Source organism: Pleuronectes platessa, chromosome 2 (genome assembly GCF_947347685.1).
Source record: "Pleuronectes platessa chromosome 2, fPlePla1.1, whole genome shotgun sequence".
NCBI lineage: Eukaryota > Metazoa > Chordata > Actinopteri > Pleuronectiformes > Pleuronectidae > Pleuronectes > Pleuronectes platessa.
Genome location: NC_070627.1, coordinates 18,190,450 through 18,214,954, shown reverse-complemented (window position 1 = coordinate 18,214,954; position 24,505 = coordinate 18,190,450). Strand labels below are relative to the sequence as shown.

Below are 24,505 nucleotides of genomic sequence, written 5' to 3'. Positions count from 1 at the left end.
ACAAAATGAATTACATAACACATTAAGAGGTTCAAAAGCTTAAAGTTGTCTATTCATTACATAACACTCTTTGCAACATCCTCTGTGATCGGAACGTCCATACTGGACCAGAACCCTAAACATGCCTGTTTCAAATTATACTGTATTTCTCGTTGAGATGCAGCTGCAGCACAAAGATATGTGACTTGCAGAGACAATGGCGAGCAGCACTCAGTATGATTAGATATGATAAACCTGGTATAGCATCATCATAATTCTTAGTGAGACAGTTTGTGCTTTGTATATGCAATCACTTTAGGATCATTGCTGACCACTTCAAAATTGATAAAGTTTATGGTATTCAAAACAGATCTATTACATGTCCATGCCACTCTGAATAACATTCGAGAATAAATATACTGGATATGGGGAATAAAATTCTCATACAACATGCTCTTATAAACACTGACTTATTAAAGAGGAGGGGAGGAGGAGGAGATACATCATGGTATGAAAAGCCTGATTAACGTAATACGCTGTAAACTACACACCTGTTGTTTTTCCTCCAACTTTACCGAGGCATTAGCAGACTCTGAGATAATCCCCCAAATATAAAAACTAATTACAGGAGGGGAAAAAGGTGCCTAGAAATGTCACCGTATTAGGCACACAACTGACTGACGAGCGGGGCTGAGGTCAAAGTTCACATGTCCTGATATACTTAGAGAAACAACCACAGACAGGCACGAGTTTTAACCACAACATGACCTTTTTAAACCAACCCGCTGCCAAATTAGACGTGAAACAGTCACTGCCTCGGTGTGGAATGAAAGTATCTGACCGACGAGTCCTGTAAAGACTGCAGCCTCTCCTCAAGAGAAACCAGCCAAATAAAAATATCACAGAAAAAAATTAATAAAAAAATGCTGCTCAATTACTCTGAGGATACGGCACAAAACTCAACACCCAATTTCCTGGAGTGTTGACTCCTGTTTGCACCAAAAAACAGTAGGTAGAGAGTTTCCACTGGACTCTGAGTGGCTGCTGCATGCTGTCAGTCCTTAGGGAGAAGCCAGGGGCCGATGTTTTATATCTGTGTGTGGTGGTGTGTGTGTCCAGGTGGTGTGTACGGGGGGGGTGCCGGGTTGGGTTTGATCCCTCTGCTCTTCATGTAGGAGATGAACTGGTCGGGGATCTCTGCTAGCACATCTTTGGCGAGCCGCGCCATGCTTAACACGTGGTTACCTGTCCGGTCCATATAATCTCTGAATGGAACAAACTGAGGAAACAGAAAAGAAATTGTGACACAAACATATTTTTGACATTATATGGTTTCCCATATCCACCAGTGAGAGGTGCATACCTGCAAGGCTCAACAATGCCTACTTTAAAACCACATTTAATCTGGGATCTGCATCAAATTGCACAAATTGAGTAGCCTAAACAGACCTTTGGATCCTTCTTGGAGAAATCTATAAAAATGTAAAAAATGCGAAGTTTAAAGAACGTAATAAAACAATTCTTGATCCACATCTGCACCAAAAATGTTACGGGTTCTCTCCTGACCAATACCACATCCATCCACCAGGTTTCATGTTGATCCGTACAGTAACAAAAACATAACCTTCTTTGGGGATGGATCAGTATGATTTATGATACTAAATGTAGAATTCCAAAAGGCTCATGTTGAAGCCCTGATATAATCAACATTTTCCAGATCCTGCCAGCTTTAGGATGCTCATCTGTCACTAAGCCTGTGCTCAGGCTTCCCTTGGGAGTGACTGAGGAAGAAAAATGTGCTCAAGGATCATTTATAGATGTCATCCTTACTAATCCGGCGCTTTAGAGTTTTCCATCTTTCGATTATTTGTCACATCAAATCAAAATTGTATTATTTAGCCGTCCACCCAAACCCTTACACATGTAGAAGATAATGGTCAAAACATCTGGGATAGGCCCACCCTCCAATGTAAAACACTACAAAGCATCACCACTCACTGCACTCTTGACACGACAGAAACAGAAGGGTGACGAGTCGGTTGTAACAGCTTGATAGATACGTGAACATTATACAAAATTCTTACACTGTCAAATACTTATAATACAACATTCTTCTTCCAGTATTCTATCTAAATGTGGTTTTGGTTCTATGATCTTTGACCCCACACTTGCTTAGGTGTTCCTGTATCTCCAGTCAGAGGTGTGAAAGGGAGCCAGTCACCTGAACAATGTCTCTTTCTGCCGGTTTCCCTCGGGACGAGATCCTGATGTCATCACCATCCAGCTCCACCATAGCTGGAAGACAAGTTCACACACACAGACACAAAAAAACACATTCAAATAGAGGCATATTTCTTTAGTACCTTTAGCAAAGATACAACACAGATTAACTACTGATGTAAAAAAGTTGTTTACATCATAATAATGCCTTTGACTTCAGCAATAGCATTACTAAAGGGAGGATGTTGAGCTGTGCAGTTGCAGTGTGTCTTTATTGCCAGCATAATCAACTAATAAATCCTTTATAGTAGTCTGGGTGCAATTAAGAATTATCACCACTGAACACTGCAAACCCAGCAATTAACCTCAGCCATTTGTTTCTACATCCACCTACACATTCCCTCCCCTCCTGACTCATGTGAGTTTGTTCAGAAATTTCCTCTTGGATGCTCTCTGAATTAGTACCAGAGGACTGGCATCAATTATTCGCTGATGCTTTACTAACTTTATTAATTGTAGATGGTTTAAAAAGTTTTAGAATATTTTTGTAAAATTACATTGTGTAGGTGATGAGCAAAGTATTTACCATCAAACTCAGCTTGACCCACTCCAACTATGATGATGGACATGGGAAGCTTGGCACCCTGCACACAAATCAAAAATAGAAGTGAAGACACACACTCACACACACACCTATCATTCAGCAAGTAGAGAAAAGCTGTGCTCATTATTGTTAATCAGACATTGCTGCAGTTACTTGCTCACCCACGTAATTTAACAACCACACTAACGTTCCGTATTACCCTTTAACTAGCTGAATGACCTTTTCTCTCCAGTGAGAGAGACAAGATTGTGAGATTGAGGCAAGACATAAAAAATCAAAAGGCAGGAAAGCGAAATGTGAATCTTCAGAAGAAACCGGGTTTTTGTCTCAGCTTCTCATTTCACTGATGTTTTATGTTCCTGAATCCAATTAGCAACCGTGTGAATGCTGCCCTAGCTTTTATCTAAGGACGAAACGTTGCCCTCTGACTGGAGAGTGGAGATAAAACTGACTGACGACACCTCCGAGAGTCTGAGCCAACAGGGCAGAGCCAACATCAGCAGTAAAGCCTGTTCGACAAGTTTATTACTGATATAAACAAGCTACACAGGTTGTGGTCAGATTTATCTTTAGAATTCCCAGCTACACAGAGAAATCATGTTTACATTATGAAGTGCAGTCGGCTGCTTACGGTCATGGACGACGGCATTTGTGAGCCAGGAGAGGAGGCAGTGGAGGAGGAGGTGCCAGCTTCAGTCAGTACAGCGACCGTCCTCTGTCACTGGCCCAGCCCCTCCCGGCCACACCTCAAGTCAGATAACACAGCTGTTCGCAATTGTTTAGAGACAGTAAGCGAGAGTATCTATAGAATCAATCAATGGAAACTGCAGAAGGTACCGACTTAAATAAAACCTGTGGGGGCTGGGAAATATTTTTGATGGTCCGACGCAATGATCATTAATAACAAGAAAATAAATGTGTGAAGAGCAACAGAGACGAGCACAAAAACACACACACACACACAGATACAAAAATGATCATTTAGTGATCATCATGATCATGATGTGATATTGAATTGAAGTTGGAGAGCGTGGCCTAGGGGATAGAGCGGGAGTTTTGCAACTAGAAGGTTGCCGGTTCAAATCCCACTCTATCCCATCTGCATGCTTAAGTGTCCTTGGCAAGAAACTGAACCCCTAAATGGCCCCTCATAAATGCTGAGTGTTCTAAAAATGTAAGTCGCTTTGGACAAAAAGTGTCAGCTAAATGACATGTAATGTAAAAGTCAGACTCAGCCCTAGCGATGATGTTTTCCTCAATGTATTTTCCAAACAAATGATTCTGTGTACTCAGAGTGCTAGCAGCTCTGTGAGGCTGATAACTAGTTAAATGGTAATGTTAACATGCTCACATTGTGCTGATGTTTACCAGATATAATGTTTATCATCTCATTTAAATTTGTCACTAATTAGTGTAAAAAAAACTAAATACAGCTAAGTCCAATGGGAAATTTATCGGTTTTACGATATAAAATGTCGACCTGATGACCAAACTTTACATTTATTGAGATATTTCACACAAAATCACATCAGCACAATGTGAGCATGTTAACATTACAAGAGGAAAAATAAGGTGATCATAAAATCAGTTAGGATACAGTTTGGAACCAAAACATCACCCTATGATCATGAGGGAAAACTTTGACCTTTCACTGACTTCATTTGAGATAAACCTCAACATTAATGTGTGCAAGAAACTTAATCCAGTGGTTGAGACATTGGTCGAAGTGACTTAAAGACCTACAATGGCATCACTAGAGTCTCGCTGGCAGCAGAACATTGATGCTGGGCAAGGTTTTCCATTTAATGCGAATTGTTAACTTCTGCAAATCCAGATTTATTAGAAAATTCTACTTATGATTAAAAAGGGGTTGACTGGCAATGCTAAAGTGATTTTCCTTTAATTCTGCTTGAGTGACAGAGACTCCATTGCTCTCTGTCAGCCCACGTTCATGCCTGTTGTTGAAATTCCCAGATAGACGGCAACATATATGCTCAATGCAGAAACTTCTATTATGTTTAATGAGTTTCCCGCAGTCACTACTTCCACAAAGCCCACATAACAAGTGCAGTTTATCTCTGGCACAAGACAAATGTACTCTGGCAAATCAGGCAACCTCTTATTGCCACAGGGATAAGAGCAGCAGCACATCAGCGCGATTATCAGTGTTCAACACAGCTCCTGTCAGTGCATGTCCTCCCACGCGCATGCACGCACACTCACACACACTTGCAGACACATGTGTGCGTGTGCATATCCGGAGACATACCCACACATCAGAGCATCAAATGCCACCAAAAATAACCTGGCAATCCACCATGCCCTACTTTTGCCATCCTCCTGTCACCCTAACAGACAGCTGAGATCCAGTCTAATGAGACAACAAAACTAGTGTCAATCAACACTCATTACTCTAGCAACCTGCTCTGGATGTGCTGCTTTAACCCAATTGTCATGCATGTGCATGCTTTGATAGGTATGTGTGCCTGCACAAGTGACACATTAAGTATATGTTATGGATATTTGTTTGGAGATGTGACACATCCACACGCAACCTGCAAGAGATATGGAAATCATCAAATACCTTCTACATTTTGTCATCACCCCTATATGCAATTTCAGAACTCCAGGCCAAACGTTATGGGAGCTACAGACTTTATGGTTTGTAGTGTCACTCATCTCCAAACCTCTTTAAAGTATCTCTAAATTATTTATTCTCTCCTGAAACACTGGAAATAATATACTACTAAGAATTTTTACGAATAAATCCTGCTCTTTTCTGTCCCTGCTGTGTGTCTCTGCTGTGTAAAAGTGAGTAAACCTGAATGAATAATACTATGTACCAGGTGTTCTGGTGACCAGATCCTCTAAACATCAGCAACAACAGATATTGCATTTGTTCTTGGTTTTTACCCTGTGTGTGTGGCTCTAACTTCAACTTTTAGCATATCCTGAAGTATTTTTACAGGAAACAGTGTTTTCAACCAACTCACGATGCTGACATTAGTTTAATTAGGTAGCTGTTTACAGCTGATAAACTTTGCCAGTGACAGTTTGAGCCCATGTGTGATATCAGTCAGTCATCAGAGGATTCTAATGGTAAGCTGTGTGCTGCCATCACAGTCAACTGCTTTTGTGCCATGTGTGCATAACAGAAATCTTGACAGATATAGTAACATTGATGAAAGGTGTGGGGAGTGATAAACTGTCAATCATTGTACAATATGCTGAACTTTATTGCATGCAATCAACAACAACACAAACAAAGTCTGTAGAAAACCAAATGGCTGATATATTCACCAGCACACACGCTATTACAGATATGACACTTCCCAAACTTTGGTTTCACATCACCGGGTATTTCATTACCTCTTACACAACAGAGTTCAGCATCCAATACAAAGTGAGGAATTGTTAAGTGCGTTTTTGGTGGGTCCTGCTACTGACAAAGAGAAGACACCAAACCGCTGACAGATAACAAGTGGAAGATGAAAAGGAGAGACAAATCAGAGGCAGCAGAGGAGTGTGGAGAGAGCAGATGGAGACAAAGAGATTTAGATCTTAGAGAAAGGAAGAGATGGAGAGAGACAGCAAACGTCTTTGTATTGTGAGCATTCATAGCACCACAGAGAGCGAGGCAGTGGATAGATCCGGGCTGTGAGCAGATGAGGGGGATGCTGAGTTATTGACAGTAGAATAGCAGATTCTGTTATGACTGAACCCCCCCGCTCTACCACACTGGTCTTTGCTAGTAGGTGGGAGACCAATTTGATAGATGGCAGTTAAGCCCACCCCACAAATGACAGCCACAATGAGGAGGCTGGTAAAACCTTGGTGGATTTTTCCCAGTTCACTGGCCAACATTATTGCTATACGTATTACTCATAGACTGTATATAAAGATGGACGACATGACTGCTCCCCAACAGGGAAACCAAACCACTTGATCGCCACCTGGGGGCTGGCTGCAGCAATGGCCATAAAATCCCACCTAATCCATGTTAATGGATGGGACATAACCCAAACTAATAAATCAAAGTACGCGTCCATTTTATTTAAACTCAAACTTGGTCCTTTAGGTGACACAGATTTTTCCAGTTAAGCAGATGCTTCCTATCTTGACTTTCCCACTAAATACCAACACTTTAACAAATGCACATAAAAATCCCCTTGTATGCAGTAATGTAAACCCACTCCAGATGTCCGCACAGATTTGTGCACCCTCTGTTTAAGATATCTTTCAGAATGAATGCGTTTGAGTAAAGACTTATATAACCTCAGCACTGGGTCCTCCCTCGCCCAGGATCTGTGGAGAGTAGCAGGGAAAAGCAGCGCAGGCAGTAAACTTCAGTCAGAGTGGTAGCAGAGAGATAGAGCAGCAGGCAAGATCTTAAAAGGAAGGTGTGGCTGTTCTAATGTTTTGACTAACAGTCGCAAATTCCCTTTAAATCCAGTCTGCTGGGAGTTCTGTGCCTGTAGCGGGCTGAGGAGGAGAAAAGAGGAATAGACCAGGGAAAAGACAGGAGGCCCACTCCTTGTTATTCAAAACCGTTAGAAAAGTTTTGGGAAAAGCTCTGAGAAATAAAGCACAATATATGTTTTTTACTTACTGAGGCAGGAATAACTTTCCAAATACTTTAGTTCATAACTATGTTCACACCATTTCCATCCCGTCTATTTCCTGTACATAGCAGAATTGACAATAAAGTTTAATGTGACCTCGAAAACACATTTTAACCGGTGTGAGAGAGTAGAGTTTGATTCACAATAAGATAAAAGCATTACCTGTGCTTTGAGCTAATTGATTCAATGAAAATAAAAAATGCAGCATTGGTCTTTCATATGATCATTTGTATAACTCATATGAAAAGTGTCAAATTGCCAAACTCGAGAAACTAGTTCTAGGTCAGGAGCAGTGACTTTGAAGGTTGATGCCATAAGGTTGCCAGGCAACCAGCAGGGATGTCACCTCTGGACAGAGGCTGTATTCAGTCAGTGTGTGTACTCAGCTTCGGAGCACCATTCACTTCAAAGGTATTTCCCTCTGTCTAGCCCTCTCCCCTTTGCCATTCTTACATTCACAATGGCCTCTTTGGTCTGGGCCATGTCGGAAATGACACCGTCTGTGATGATGAGGAGCACATGGTACTGAGAGCCGTCCTGCACTGCTGCCGCATACCTAGAGACACACACACACAAGCACAAGCACACAACCACGCTCAGAAATGTAGGGGTGTTGTTTAATTTCTATGACTAAAACAAATCTAATTTCTATTCACTCATGCAGAAAATAAATCTATGAAAATACATTTCTTATCATGCAGTCTCATCACATGCAAATCCAATAAAAATGTTCTTTGTCATTGCTGTGCTGGAGCTCACACTCATTAAATGCCTCATGAGAACCTACTGATTAATAAGACCAAACAATCGAGTTAAAACAAAGCTGGATTACACACTTTGATTCACAGATTAACACCTTTATTGAAATCTCCTCCAACGTGACTTCACCTGTTCACATGCTAAATAGAAAATGAGTGTTATTCCTGCAGTGGCTCCCTGCCACAGTTTGAACTGTGTGACTCCATCTTATATATTTATAACATTTTTTAATTACCACAAAGCCTTGGAGTAATCAGATGGAGAATTGTTTGGCTTTGGCTCAACAAATGAGACGCTGAGGGGAGCAGTGACAGTGACGGGTGGGAAAGAGACTTCTCACGTCATGTGACAGTTTGCATGTTTTTTGGTTAACTGCAAATGATATGTCAGTTTATTGGTTATAGGCCTGTTTGCTACTCTTTTGATAGCTGTCAGCCAAAATCTAAATTCATATCCAAGCATGTCACATCCAGTTTATTGCAGCTGACAGGACAAATATTGTCTGTGCACTGGGTCAGAAAAGCAGTGGCACAAAAAAATAGCAAGGACAAATGCTGTGTTTCATTTTGTCCTTGATACCCTGAGTCTTTTAGAAGATCACGGTCACAATGTGAATGCAAACACTGTTAGCACAAAAACAAATTATTACTTAAGTGTTGATGTTGACGATCAATTTATATCCCCGTCTGCCAGTCTTTTGAAAAAGCAGTAAATACCGGCTCCTTTTCTATACACTTTTAAAATAAATTGGTGAGGATTAGTGCAGGTTTCAGCATTTTTATCCCAGTGTTTTTAGTATTCAGAAGAAATATGAATTATGCATAAATCATAATGGGCGTACCACGAGAAGCCAACATTTTCACCCGACTCTTACTGTTTTATTTTTGTGTGTATGACGTTAAAAAATTTGACAAATCGAAGAATGAGAGGAGCTGGATTTGTAGCGGACATTAAAATAACATAATTCAAGTTATAGGACTGATTTGATGTTGTTTTTCACTGCCTCCTTTAGGGAGCTGGGGGGTAACCATGGTAACGGCCCCATGAATTGTAAAAAAGAAGTTGTGATGACGCCATTTTGTCTCTTGTGAGTTAAAAAGTTTATTATCAAACGGCTACAGAGGTGTGCAACCACAACAAAAAAGTTGCTGCAACTCCTACAGATTCCTGACTGCGGTAAAGAAAAAAAAGCTGAACATACATCTGCACATTTACTAGTCAACAGCGTATATGACTTTATTGGGGCCCAAAAAGTTGACCCTAATCACCCGGTTGCATTAGTGTCTCACCTGGCCACATGGTTCACCACAGGAGCAAAGTTAGTGGGCCCGTAGAGCTGCACTGTCTTTAAACTCTGGTGGTACGCCTCTAAGATGCCTTCGATACCATTGCAGTAGGGATTTTCCATGTTTCCGTTCTGGAGAGGAGAAGAGTGATCTCAATAAGAGTGTATGGGTAACACCATTCATAAAACAAAGCAGCAACAAGATCCTAACCAAAGTCTTGCACAAAACCCTAGAAAGAGAATAAAGTCTATACATTGGACACAACATTTTTTCAGTTACACATAAAACGCACAAATAAAACCAGATAAAAATCCATTAACAGATGAATTAAAGGTGAGTTCACCAGGGGGAACTCGTGGGACACCCGTCCATCAGGGGGCAGTTTGGCTCCAAATCCCAGAGCGGGGAACATCTTGTCGCTGTCGTAGTCCTGGATGATCTCACCGACAGCCTTCAGGGCCATGGCGTAGGCGTTCAGCTGGTATGGGTTCATGTAATGCAGCGATGTAGACTGAGAGGGGTTCCCTGTTGATCCATCAGTCAATCATTAGGTCAAAGCTGAGTAGAGGGTACAAAGATAAGACTGCAACAAGACAATGTTCTGGTCTTTTACTCTTAGCAATAAATGACATTAAATAAGTTATTATTATTTGCTGCGGCCACTGATCACAGTTGTCGACTTCTGATCCTGGAGATGATGAATTATAACTTTTAATTTAGCTGTTTGTATCACAGGGGCAATCCATCAGAAGCAGTGGGAGGAGGATTGTGGATGTGATTCAGATAATATTCCTGTTATTGCAGTTTTCCAGGTCAGGTCTCGGATCTGACCAGATGTAATACGAGTGATCTTACCAAGAGGTTAGAGTGTTACAGCAGATTTGATGTCTCCTTGCCGATCAACTCATGTGAAAACTGAATGTATATACTGTTTCGCTAATCCACACCAAGCGTCTTGATGGTACTAAACCTGTCCACAGGGCTGGACTGGGACAAACAAATTGATCCTGGCAAACTAGTGTGAGGCAAATGACAGGGGGGTTCGGTCTTTCAAAACTTGAAAACGCTTTATATTGCATCTTCAATTAGCACAAGTGCTTTCAATGCATTTTCTTTCACAATGGAAAATTGTATACTTGTCTTCACAATGATAATTGGGGACAACTCCCAGGATAGCGGGGCGTCTTTCCTCTCACAACATCTCCGCGCCTCCCTTGTGTTTCAGCTCCGTTTTTTTTTTCAGATTCATTATTTAATGACGCTGGCACAGCTGTCAGACCAAAACCCCAGAACACTCATCTATTGGATGTGTTTTGGTTTAGAAATAAATAACTAAATAAAAACTAAATTCTTCAGAATTTTTGGTAATCTAAAGATTGACAGAGCTTCTATAGTTACAGGTCCCAAGCAGTGATGTTTTATCTGAGTGGATTAGGGGTTTAACGAATGTTCATTTGGGAAATGGTAAAGTTGGACTCTCCTCTAATAGATGTGATTCACACTGAAGAACTCCTCTTTGTAGATACATCTTTCCGAGGACTGCAGTCCGGGGTAATTAATGGCATTAGTAGCACAATTAGATTTGAGTTCAGCTCCTTCTGACTCAAATCTAATTACGCTAAAATTAAGTGTTCAGTAACAAGTAGGCTACCTAATATAACCTTTATTTAGGTTGTATTGTGTTTGTAAATGTGCCATCTACCATCTCTGTGTGTTTGTGGGTGTGATTGATTTTTAAATCAGACACGCCACAGTCAGAGCACTCCTATCTGTTCTTACCAACCCTCCACACACACACACACACACACACAGACACACACACATACACACACACACACACACACACACTCACACACACACACACACACACATTGCCGCTACTATCACTCACCATTAGATGCTGTGAAATCGATGGCAACAGTGAAATTGATCTGCGTCCTAGAAGAGGGATGGAGAGGACATGGAAAAAAACTTCAACGACAGAAAACAAATAGCATGCCAAGCTTCATTAAATTCCACTGGTCTCGCAGGCTATCGCACACACACACAAACACACACTTTCTCACACCAATAAAACGTGACAGGTTAATCGCTAAAGATGAGCAACGCGATATATGAAATATGGGAATCGCTTCTTATGAGGACAGAGATAAAAACAGATCAAGATTTAATATCCCTTTTAAATTGTTTGCCTTCATCTGCAACAAGACAGCAGGCGCTCAGTTGTTAGATCAGATTTAAACATTACACTCCTCAGATCATCATCAGCTCCACAAGGAGGTGCAGCAGGAGGTGCTGAAGAGCCCGAGCTTGGTAACAAGCAATTAGACTGATGGAGCACTTAAGAGCAAATCATAATCCAATTTTCCCTGCTGATGAAGCACTCCGTTCTTCCTGTTAATTAATGACAGCGAGACGAGGCCCTCAGGGGCCAAAAGCACAGCCTCTCACAAGAGCCACCAGAGAGGAAGTCTAGAGAATAATAATAAAATTAACAAATTAAAGATTCACATTAACCTTTAGGTTTTGGGTGGGGGGCGGAGAATATGCCACAGCCTGACCCTGCTAACCTCATTATTAATTATACTACATTTGATTAATTCATGAGTCCATTGGAAAGTATTAGATCTCATGGGAACACATGTGCGCTATTGGAAATGGTAAAATAGATTTTTTCTCATTTGGAATAAAGGCTTTAGGTGTGGATTCCCCATCTACTTTGTCTGTGTGTGTGTGTGTGTGTGTATTTTAGACTCTTGTCACTTGGATGAAGCCTCAGCTTTACTTTTTCCTTTATTCAACACCACTTAATCCTATATTCAAATCAATAGGATAAACGCCAGTAAAAGATACTATTAACCTAATGTGCGAACACTGAACCAGTGTCAGTGTAGAGACATGGCCCCAGTCCTTATACTCCAACTAATAAAATGCATAATTTCAATTCATTCTTATACTCTTCTGATTACAGTGGTTTTCAATTACGATACAACATAACACTACATGGTATCATATGACACAATATGATTATGATACGATACAGTATAATATCATACGGTATGCAACGCTGGGGTGCGGTATGATACGATGCAATATGGTATTATAATAGTATGGCACAACATGATAAGGTACGGTGAGGTGCAGTGTGATACGATAGTTTACAAGAACACACGTGACGATTTTGCTGATCAGGGCTGCTACCAGGAAGCTAGAAAATAAAAGCTCCCTTCTTATCAAGATGAAAACCCTGTCATGCCCAATGTTTCAGCTTTAACAGCAAGCATAGAGAAGACCATCAAACAGCAAAGAGCTCGGGCTGTTATTGTGACACACTTTCTTGACTTACATCCATTTTCTAAATAGCACGAGGCTCCAGGTTGTTAAGAAGCAGGTTTCTGATGTGTCATTCAGCAAGTGGGGGCAGACTGATGAGGATGATATTTTTGAAGTGAGGCCACTAAACCTTAAGCTCATTGTACCATAGATCAACCAAAGCCCCGGACTGTCAGTGGAATCTGTCACACTTGTCAGCTCTGCCACAGCCCATAAAACCCCTGACAGCCTACCCGCTGTGATGGGACAGTGCAGATCACAGCACTGCCCATCTCGCCTGGAAGGCACACATCACCTGAGAGTCACTTGATATTCACAACGTCCTGCTCTGAAACTAAACCCAGGTCACAGGACTCATATCCCCTTTGAAGACACTTTACCTTCAGAGAGCTCATTTCAAAGTTATTCAGCAGACATTTCCCTCTAAGCACATACACTATAAATCAGTTTAACAAAGTTGCAGTGGATTAATTTACTAATAATGTACTGCCGTTACATTATTAAGATCGGATTATTTCCTTTTTCATAATTTCAGTGATATTTTAGTACAGTAGGTCTGGCCTTCAAAATGAAACTGAATGAACCTTTAAATTCTTTACATCAGGTTTGGTTCCACAGCTTCGTCGTGTTGTTTCCAGACACAGCAGAATAGTTTCAGCAGAAAGATTCTGATAAACACATCTAATCATCCTGAAGAAGAAAACAACCTACTCAAACAAATCCTAGAGATTGTGATATTCCACCAACTCTACTCCGTTTATACCCTGACAGTGTGGATTCAGGTACCAGTTACAAACCATGAGAATGATTGCCCAATAAAAAGATGTGCCGATTGGGCAAATTATACAGGTCTCTATTGTAGGGTCAATTTCTCTCTATTCATAAAGTCAGAGTAACTTTTCATTGGTCAGTTACAATGTACAAATGTATGCAAACTTGCTACTGCAGACAGTGGTTTCATTACTTTCAACATTAACTATTCATTACAACAACCAGTGTTACAGAGCTCACATGTGATGGTTAAACAACTGTTCCTTGTTTCTCTGAATTTAATACTTTTTATTATAATTCATTCTTCTCTTTGCAAAAGGATTTTTTGTGAAGCACTTTGTAACCTTGTTGAGATAAGTGCTATATAAATAAAGTTATTATTATTATTATTATTATTATTATTATTATTATTATTATTATTACATTCACATGTGCACGTGTATCATTGGCGCATTCCAATCCTTAGATATGTAGCATTACACTTCTGGTTTAAATCTGAATATTACCAACAGGATGTCCCAAAAGTAAGAATAAAGGCAGTGATTCAGGTCAGGGATAGTGTTTGGTTTGGGCAGATCACCCACCATTAGTGTGCACTACTTGGCCACAATCTTTATCATCCCGCACAGGTTAAAGTTAAACATAAAATCCAAATCCAATATCCTTTAACTCCCATAATTGACCAAACAATTCCGTTACCTCATTAACCGTATTATTATTTAATTGCATCACACAAGTATGTTAAGATGCCAGTAATGGTTTCTTAGCTCTACAGACAATCATTTCCACTCACCCTCCTTTAATGTAATCTAAGAATGTAAACTCGGACTCCACAGAGAACGAGAGCAGGGTCACCTGAAATGAAAGACAAGGAGAGATTTGATTAAAACTGGAATCCTGATGTTTTTCCTCTGGGACACAAATAAACTTTAACATCTCAAATTGGTTCAGCACTTGACGCTCTCTCTCTGGAAAAAGATGTGAGCCGGCTACTTTCTGATGTCTGATCTATTTACATTGCCACAGAACAAAGTTGAAGCGAGGATGAGACATGTTTATGCATTACCGGCAAGTTCACACTTCTGGGGTAAGTTGTGTGAAAGTTTGCGTCTCAATCGGTTGATACCAACTGTGGTATCTCAGACTTTGTGTCCTTCAGGGTCTGCAGACTCTTCATCCTTCATTCTGTCTTACTAACACATTTCACTGCTGATTTATATCTTTACTGAATTCCTCTAAGTAATATTCCTTTCAAAATCGGAATTAATTAAACAGAGTAGAGGTAAATGTGGAGCAGAAAAGAGACAGTGTTAGTCCTCATGAGCAGCTGGAGACATACTCACGGTTCCAGAGTTGACATATTTCTTTTTCTTCATTTTCTTCTTGGTATTTATTACCTAAAAAAAATACAGAGAGACAAACTACTATTAACATACATTCACATATTTATGTGAGTATTAGGCATGATTATGAAGTGTGTTAGACTAGGTACTACACTATGGTTTTTATGTGCAAAGATTTTTACTCAAACTATGACACAACCAACCTCTAATCCATCCAACCATGTGTACCCTGTTCTTTAAGCTCCATTCTAATTTCTTTTTGCAGAATTTGGCAAAGAAGTATACTTTTTTTTATTATTTTCCAATTCCTTGTCTTACCTCACCCACTTTACACACATTGACACTCTCTATAATTCAATATAATCCAATGTGATTAAGATGTTTATGGGTGATAGGAGGAGAAATCAAGCAGACGAATGGTTAAGGCTGAACAATGGGTTTATCCATTTAACTGATGAAAAACTATTAGGGAAGAAAGGGCTATATGTCTGTATAATAGAGGTATGATGGAAAAACCCTCACTTAATATTTTTTAAAACACTTAATTTAGAAAGAAATTCTATTTATGGGTTCACTATGGGGGGGGGGGGGGGGGGGGGTAGAAAATGAATGTTAGACAAGACTTGATGGGTGAGACAAGCTTAAGGTGCAGGACTTATTCACTTCACCAGAATTGTGTCGGCTCAAGAAAAAGAGAGAAATGTCAATCCAGAGACCAAAGACGTCTCAGCTCATTACCTCCATTCTGTATGGCTGGTAGGCATGAAAGTGACAGCCCCTAATTTAACATGGAGAGATGGCAATTTGTCTGACACACTCAACAATTTGTTGATGCGAAAAAACTAAAGGGCCTTTCAGTTTCCCTGGGAGGAAGAAAGGAATCAAGAGTGGTGAATAATGGAGCTGACATCGAAAAGACAGGTATTTGTCTTTCAGTCAAAGGTCACCCAACCGCAGAGGCTTGACAGTACTGAGACGACCTTCTTTCCAGTTATATTTAGAGTTTCAAATGTGGGAACACTCAAGCCCACATTTCTTCAAATTTCCGTAAAGATTTACAAAACTACGTTTTTTTTCTGGACAAATTATGGGGTAATTTTGATAAAATAAAACACATTTATTACATTTCTAAATTATTTAGGCTAGAATGAGAAAATTTAAAAGTACTGTTTGCGTTCAGAGCCGGATTGATGCCTATCAAGAGACATAGTAAAGGGAAATAATGAGAAATAGCTATAATTTTAAATCCCTGGATTGTTCTGCTATTAATCCTGTTACCTTCTGTTGCTAACACCTCCGTTTGTTTGTGTTTAAGCATCCGCATGTTTTTTGTTGGGAAACAAATTTTAGATTTTTGGAAAACACGGATGAGCACAAAGCTGCTTTGGGGAGGTGAAGAAACTTGCAGAAAGACTGAAATACTGATATTGGAGTGATTCCTTTTATAAAAATGCACTTGTTTGTTGGAGGAGTGTAGGATACCGATGTGAAGGAATGCACAAGAGAAATGGGAAACAGCGGCGTCAAAGATAGAAACGTCAGTTGTGTCAGAAATGGGAACCAAGCCACCCGATGTTCAGGGAACCAGCAGACACAGTTTTGAACAGGGGCATCACTGGAATTACTCACCTCGTACACATTGAACTGGCTCTGCCCTCGAGCTAGCTCTCGGTAGCTGGTCGTATAATCCCCGATGAAGTCATGGCTGGGAGATTAAATAAAGGTGGAGAACACCAGTGAGTAAGAAAAACAAATATAAGGCACAAAAAAAAAAAAAAGATGGAACTTTGTGACAGGAAATGTTTCTTGGGTGAAAATATCGAAAAGTTTTTCCTCACATCATAAACATTTTGAGTCAATTGTTGATGTTATTGTTATTGTACGTTTCCTCATGTCAGTACCAGCAGTGATGGATTTCAGACTCACCTGCCATCTCGATCCCAGTCATACACCTCCACCTTGATTGTTCTGAAATGAAAAGCAACAACCACACATGATATCTAACAAATACATATCAACACAGGGGCTTGTTCTGGAGCTCTCAATCAATTCATATGATCCCTACTAATTTTCCTAGTTGACACACAACTAGGAATATTCTCAAATCAACAAGGATGAGAAGCCTTCAAACAGTTCCTCAGAAAAAAATGAAATTATAACATCTTTATCTTTAAAAGCTCCAGGACAGCGACTAATGAACGTACCGGTGAGATTAAACAATATGCAATGACCATCTATTAAAAAGGAGCTAGTATTAACTAGATGGAGTGAAAGTATCTTTGCTCCTTCAGTCCCCCTCTCACTTACAGTTTTTTATTGCCTATAAGACTGTGACAGCCAGAGTGGAAACTCAAGTAAGCTAAGAAACAGATGTAAATTAATAATGAACAACCAATAGGTGTTGCTTGCTAATGTTCTGTCCTCTGCTGCTTCAAACAACAGCAATAACAAATGCCCTCTGGAGTTTTTCTTTATAAACAAACAAGAGCTGGGTATATTTGCATGTTTCTCACTAAACTACATTGTCCTTGAGGTCTAACAAATGCTATTGGTGTAGTTTCTCTATCATAAAACTTTTCAAAGTTGATTTAAAAAATATTTTAAACACGGCAAGTTTTTGTCACCACCATACGCATGGATTGTATAAAACATCTGTGTGAGCATCATGGTCATCTTACAGGCCCTGGGTTCAATGGGAGAATTACTATGTTCTAAGAAATCAATCCAACATGTTCACGTGATGCAATGCAGCACATGACAGTCCGAACAATAATGCTGGCATTGCATCCTCTGACTTTGCATAACAAAGATAAAACAAGTGGTCAAATCGTGCTTCACAGTTTGTCTCTAAACATTCTATAATATTAACTTACTCACTATAAGAACAGTTCACGTGCAGTGTTATGCTAATCAATAGACAATAAAAGCTAAGTTTTAGAAACATTTACCCAGGGTTCCTTCACATGACAAACGTGTGTTTGTCAGAGCATTTAAGTAATTCAGTGCATGTCTGAATAGGTGCTATAATTAGCAACAGCTTCATTAGCTTCATTAAAGCTTGGAATGAACAAGGACAGACGGCAGTAACAGGTGTCTGACAAGGAACTCCACAGAAACCTTGGAGTTTAATGGCTAAATACTCAAGGCTCACTTTGTACATACTCTTTTGGTCCATAATGATTGAATGATTCACTGAATATATCATAATCAAATCACATAAGATGTTATTCTAGAGTCCATTGATATAATTCAATCATTTTTAAACCTGGAATACTTGCCAGTATCTGAGCAGAGCTTCATCTCATACAAGAGAAAAGCCAGCTTGTAAAAGGCCCTCCCCAAAATACAGATTTTTGAAATCTGAAAAAACGTAAATCAACTACCAACATTCAAAAGAATATCAGATGAAAACACAATGATAACATTTATCACAAATGCAGTTGACCCGATTTGTAACTGGTTTGATATTGGGCCAAACATCGGACTGGACTAATGGATCATAATGACACAGAGATCATAAATGAGTAAATAGTGACTCCAGTCCACTTGGTAGCGATAATGCACCTTTAAGCTGGTTTGCCAATTGCTTATAAACACTGGATAACAAAAAGATGCAGATATATGGCCCCATCATCTGCAGGACAACTGAGCGACAAATCATGGTTTTATTTCTCTCTTGGCTTTATACAACATATTGACAAGGCTACATCCACACTACTACATTTTCGCTTGCAAACGCATCAACTCTGCATTTGCAAACACTACTCTGGCGATTTAGGGCCGCTAAAAGTTTTGAACCAATGCTGGTCTCGCTTTAGTTTGAAAACTCTGGGGCAACATTTTAGTCTGGACTGACAGAAACAGAGATGTTTAGAAACTATGACAAAGACACTGATGATCGCTTGCGGATTGGGTCTTTTCGGTCACAACAGTAGACTGATTAGTCAGTCTACTGTCAAATGGCCCCTTCAGGAAGAATTGACCAGTATTCTCCACAACGTTACAACTGTAATTGAGATAAGCTATTACTCGAGCAATCTGCGTCAATACCCATTTCCGTGCATTAAAAAACATAATTTTAGAACGAAAATGCAGTAGCATGGATGTAACCAGCTGCCACGTCCTCTTTCCTTGTCACAACAGAAAACATCTGAACTTTGTAGCAAACAACATCTTCCCTCTGCCTCTCCTCTTATTGAACCCTCTCCACACAGATCCTTAGGCTTATTATGTAGATTGTGTTGTCTGCTTATTAGTAAAGTAATACAACTGGGATTTAGTGCAGTGGTGCCCTGGGCACAGGTTGCTGATGTAGGCTAGTTTTTAATATGCCAGAACCTTTCATCATGACAGTTCAGCCCGTTTCACATAGATTCAAACCAGTCTAAGCAAAAACAGAAATCATCCTGACTATAAATTGCAGCAGAAACAACGTCTCTGCAGAGTGTGGGGATCGAGAGGAAAAAACTTTTTCGTGGGCACTTTCATTCCTGAGTCACATTGATCTCAACCCTGTGTCTCCCCCTCTTTTCCAACTTCATCTTACACTAGAACTGACACCAGCCCAGATCCAAAGGAAATAGCAGCAAGCGGCACATCAGACACTCGTTCCTGTCACTGAGGAATTGAAAGATGCCTGAAATAAGCCCAACTTCCTCCCTGCCACCTGGAACCTGTCGTTCTGCGGTGACAATTTGTTCTTTTGAGGTTATCTTCAAGGCTCTGAGCGAGGGAAAATGTGCTTGTCACCTAGGTGGTAGAAACATGATGCTCCTCATCCAGCATGAAAAAAAGAAAGGGATAGCGGTAAAGAACAATACAGGAAGAGATGGCAGAGAAGGAGGAGGACAATATCCGAGAGGAAGCCATCCCTCTGCAGACCGATGTGTATGCGGAAAAGCATTTTAGTGCCACAGGTGTAAGTGCAGCACCTTTAAGCGGACATCATGTCACCTTAGAGCATCTACCATCATTTCATTTTTTAAATCTGTATCCTAAAGAGTCAGACGCTTAGATCCTCAAAAGGCCCCTTGAACCATCAGAACAATTTACACTCCAAAACTAATCTGCCAAAAGATATCTCCAGCTCCTATTCAAAGGTAATGAACACCAATCATCTTCAGTAATGGAGGCACATATAATTGAGGAGGACTGCATTTAATGGGGAGCAGCTCATCAGCTCTGATCTTTTGACGGGGATAAAAATAGACCAAATTTGAGTTGGGCCATTTTCTAAAAACAAACTGATTAATTAGATGGTTTTAATTAACATTAAATATATATATATATATATATATATATATTCACTTTTAAAACATATATACTTATAGAGAAGAAACACATTTTCTAAGATGGATGCATAGAAAATGTGGATAATTCAAATGTCCTCACACATTGATTGTTTAGCAGGAGATCCAGTACAACAACTTGACAGAGCCTTTTATTTCTCTCTTCAATTCACACTCTGCCATGCTCCTGTCCTGGACTTACTCATCTGGAACAGGGCCTTTGACATATTGGATTTCTGTTTATTTTTCCCTCCGTTACACTGTAAGTATACTTGCCTTCTCTTTTCTCCTCTCCTATTATTTGTCCTACTACTACTACTACTACTCTTTTTTTTGTGCTAAAATGTAGTCTGTCCCTCCCCAAGGAGAGTGAATATTCATATGGAGAGATGGATTTGTTCACGGATACCTTGGTAACTCACCAGGGATTCAACTAGAGCTTGTTCTACTGAAGGACGGCCGGCCTAATCAAACCGCCACCCAGACGCCAGCCGACAAAGGAGGGCTGTCGGATTTCAATCCTGCTCTGTGATTGTAAGATACTTAAAAAGCTTTTAACCAACAGATATGATTCAAATATAGTATACACACACACACACAGGTATAAAGATATATAGGGGAGAGCGGGGTAATGTGGGACATTATTTACATTTGCTCCCCTCTAGGCGAGCTAAAAATTATATATCAGTAAAATGTACACATTTCCCATTAATTCAGGATGTTTTCTAGCAATGGAAATGATCAGAATGTCCTCAGGACAAAGGGCAGTGAAAATATGATTGTTTTAAAAAAAGTGGTCTTGTGTCCCACTTTACCCCAGCTACGGGGTAAAGTGGTCCACTTACTTTTTCCACATTAAAACTACCATAACAACACATGTTGTAATAGTTAAAATCCTGACAACCACACATTCCAAAACTAATATCGGACTAGTAACAGAATCATGGGAATTGATCAATTAAGCACATTTATGATTGCTTAAATCAAGCTAGTTGTTTCAAGTGTTTGGCAAGCTCCTCCTCCATCTCATCTGTGAATATTCTCTTTACCTCAGCTACTGCACCCCAGGCTACTGATTTTACTTTCCATTTCTCTTTTTTCTTTATGAATCTTTTGAGGGTTGTCTTATCAATATTTCTATCCCTTCCAGCTTTTCTTAAGGACTTCTTTCCTTGCATGTCCTCAGCGGCTGCACTCTCCATCTCTGTGAGGGGTGTTTGGCCCCAGGTTGTCTTCCTGGTGTAGTTTCTTGGCATGATGGCTTTTCTACAATGTTTATGACATTAAAAGTAAAACATATATAATGTAATATAACACTAAAATATGTTTAAGACTAAACTTAACTTGTGCTTCATGGTGGGGTAAAGTGAGACACTGTCCCACTTTACCCCACAGCATTTGTCCCACTTTACCCCGAAGCCACAATTTTAGAAAAACAACATCTTTTAGCAATTCAGGCTAATCTTCAGCTAGCATCAATCACATGGTTTTATATGTTGGAAGTTCACCAACATGTATGATATAAGTTTTTCTTCCTGATTCAATTTGTTTTGACACAACAGTTGATTAAGTTCAAAGCAAGACAATTTTTGTGAAAAAACATACTTTCCACAACACCAGCACCAACTTCTCCTTCATGGCAAGGGGGGAATGGGAGGGGTTTGAAAACATAATAGTCACATGACCACAAATGTGTTCCGTTGCCTAGATACAGGGGGTGTTTCACATCACCCGATGTCCCACATTACCCCGCTCTCCCCTAACGTAAATGGTAAATATGTAGGTTTTGTTTTCATCTGCGTTTAGTAGTGTTTGTGTAATGCTGCTACCTAATAAAACAAATTTCACTAGGAGTAATGCATGGAGCTAGATGAAAGAATGAGGCATATTTATGGGACTGACATTTATGAGTGTGTTCAACTTAGGGCAGCCTGATTAAATTTAAGGGGAATGTTGGGCCTTGGCCAAGGTGTGTGCTCTTCCGAGGTGCTGTGTGTATATAAAAATAACTAAATGAAAATAGTTTCAAACAGATCTCACTTTTAAAACCTATGAACTTGTTGAACTTGTTCCAGCTTCTCCTTTCACTCTTTAACCCATGGAACATGTCCAAACTTAAGTACTGATGTAATTAGAGCAAAGCAAATCATCAGCAGTCATCCACTGACACACTTGTGAAGGCAGGTGCTCTCAACAGAGAGAGGGGCCTCAGTGCCCCTTCCAACATGTGCTGGAGTCGAAATAAGAGTTAGTGCCAACCAGATAATGAGTATGAGGGAGCCACAGGCAATTTTTCTCCTACTAATGAAGGTACCAGAGCCAAATACAAGTAATGTGCACCTTGTGTAACTATTCTTACCATTCAGGGTCAAATAATTTTGCAACCCTAACCATATTTAATATTTAATTTTGGGAGCTCATTCAAACATCCAATATATTGTTTGACACAACATATTTTTGTGTGCATTATTAATTTGCACATAAAAAATACTGAATGCAAAACAACGAATTTGAAAAACTAAACACAGCATAAAAAGTGTCTGTGTTAATAAAGATGAAATGTGACAAAGTGTAATGAAAACAGCCTGAGTGGGTGAAAGAGTGACTGAAACTTTTATTGAAGCTCCCACTAGTGACACACGTATGTGATGCTTATGCAGCGATGGGACTGTAACATACTGAAATTAACACATGAAATAAATATGAACTCAACATTTCCCCCATAGTTTTCCATCGTTTGAGGTTTGACAGCAGCTCTTTTGACTTGGAAATCTGGTTGCATCCTCTTCTTCTACAGTTATCTAATGGTGTTGGACTGGGAAAAAGTCCTGTCTGAATGGGTTTTCTCTGGAGACTCCACATTCCGTCTGATATTTATATTCATCTCCATAGCAACAATCGAGCCTTCCATTGATGCCTCATGGGCCATTTGTTCGATGTGCATTCGGCAGGCCCCCTCACAGACTCAACATGATCGTGGTGAGCGCGTAACCATACGAGTCAGTGAGCATCCACTCGGCTTGAAGGGGGCGGGGCATGTTGATTTAGCCCTTAACAAGAAACTCTGGTATCGTAACACTCCATTTTATCAACAACACGATTATTAACCTCTGAAAATTAATATTTTATGGGCACCACATTAGCACTTTTCTAATCACTTGAAGCTTTGATGGAAGTAAACAGTAATTTACGAGGTCCTGGGTGATAATGCATTATCGTAGAGGTTGAACAAAATATTCGTGACTGTGTCTCTAATTAAAAGGAGAAACCGATATTCTCACGTCCACCTCACAAAAATAACCCACAACAATGACACAAAAAGTTTATTCCTCAACCGTGCACTTGTATAAATCTGTTTATAGCACCGACTTGGTGATATTTCAAGTCTTGCAGCATTTCAGGCTGTTTCAGCTTGTGCCTTGTCACATTTAATTAGGCTCATCCTTCCTGTGAGCGTGTGTGTATGTGTGTGCGCGTGTGTGTGTGTGTATGTGTGTGTGAGTGTGTGTGTGAGTGCGTGTGCGTTTGTGTGTGCGTGCAGGCATTTTTGCATGGCACAGGAGAAGTCTATGATTTGCCTTTGAAATCCAGCTCAGTCCCTCATGTATGATTGGATCTGACAGGGCAGTGATCCCTTCTTGTGCTCATGTGTGATTGGTTGGTTCACACGGTTTTACCTAATATTTCCCAAGTATCAGAACGTTTTTGAGGCAACCCCATTTGTAGCTGTTTCTCTGTCTTCCTCTCCGATTTATCTCAGTTTTCAGACAAGCTCTGTGCGTTCTCAGTAATTAGAGGCAGAGAGAGAGAGAGAGAGAGAGAGAGAGAGAGAGAGAGAGAGAGAGAGAGAGAGAGGATACAGTACGCCACATGAAATATTCCCGCCCCCCCACAAAAAGTAATGTGCCTGTCACTCCCGTTTCATCTTCACTCGGCGCTCCTTCATGATTTAGCTTGTTTTCTTCTCAGCAATGTCTTTTAAATTAGAGGCGAGCAGATAAGATGGGAGAGAAATGAATTCCTCCCCCCTTTGACATAACATGTCTACATTAATTATTGGCCTGTTGAGAAGCATGAGCCATCATTATTTTAGATATTTAGCTGGTAATGTGCCCCTGTGTTGCTCGGCCAAAGCGTAAAAAAACAAAGCGATGATGGACAGAGAAAATTCACCGTATCATTTTTCATTTTTAAGTTGATATTAAAGTAATTCATCATATACTGCTTTAACATGAGCAATGTCCCCATGCAGCCATTCTGTCGGTACCCCTGATGAGCTTTCCTTTCTTACTTGGAACAT

General features: G+C 40.0%; 1 protein-coding gene across 1 annotated transcript in view; it reads right to left on the bottom strand.

The window, feature by feature from the left end:
- Positions 1-1,065: 1,065 nt before the first annotated feature.
- cpne5b (copine Vb) overlaps positions 1,066-24,505 on the bottom strand; it is a 95,557-nt gene continuing 72,117 nt past the window's right edge. The window contains exons 10-20 of the mRNA XM_053440550.1: positions 16,844-16,885; positions 16,547-16,622; positions 14,918-14,971; positions 14,368-14,429; positions 11,362-11,408; positions 9,814-9,995; positions 9,474-9,601; positions 7,879-7,981; positions 2,786-2,843; positions 2,201-2,274; positions 1,066-1,258 (exon numbers count right to left, since the gene is read on the bottom strand). Coding sequence (XP_053296525.1) covers positions 1,067-1,258; positions 2,201-2,274; positions 2,786-2,843; positions 7,879-7,981; positions 9,474-9,601; positions 9,814-9,995; positions 11,362-11,408; positions 14,368-14,429; positions 14,918-14,971; positions 16,547-16,622; positions 16,844-16,885 — 1,018 coding nt within the window. The 3' untranslated portion in view covers position 1,066. The remainder of the gene's footprint in view (positions 1,259-2,200; positions 2,275-2,785; positions 2,844-7,878; positions 7,982-9,473; positions 9,602-9,813; positions 9,996-11,361; positions 11,409-14,367; positions 14,430-14,917; positions 14,972-16,546; positions 16,623-16,843; positions 16,886-24,505) is intronic.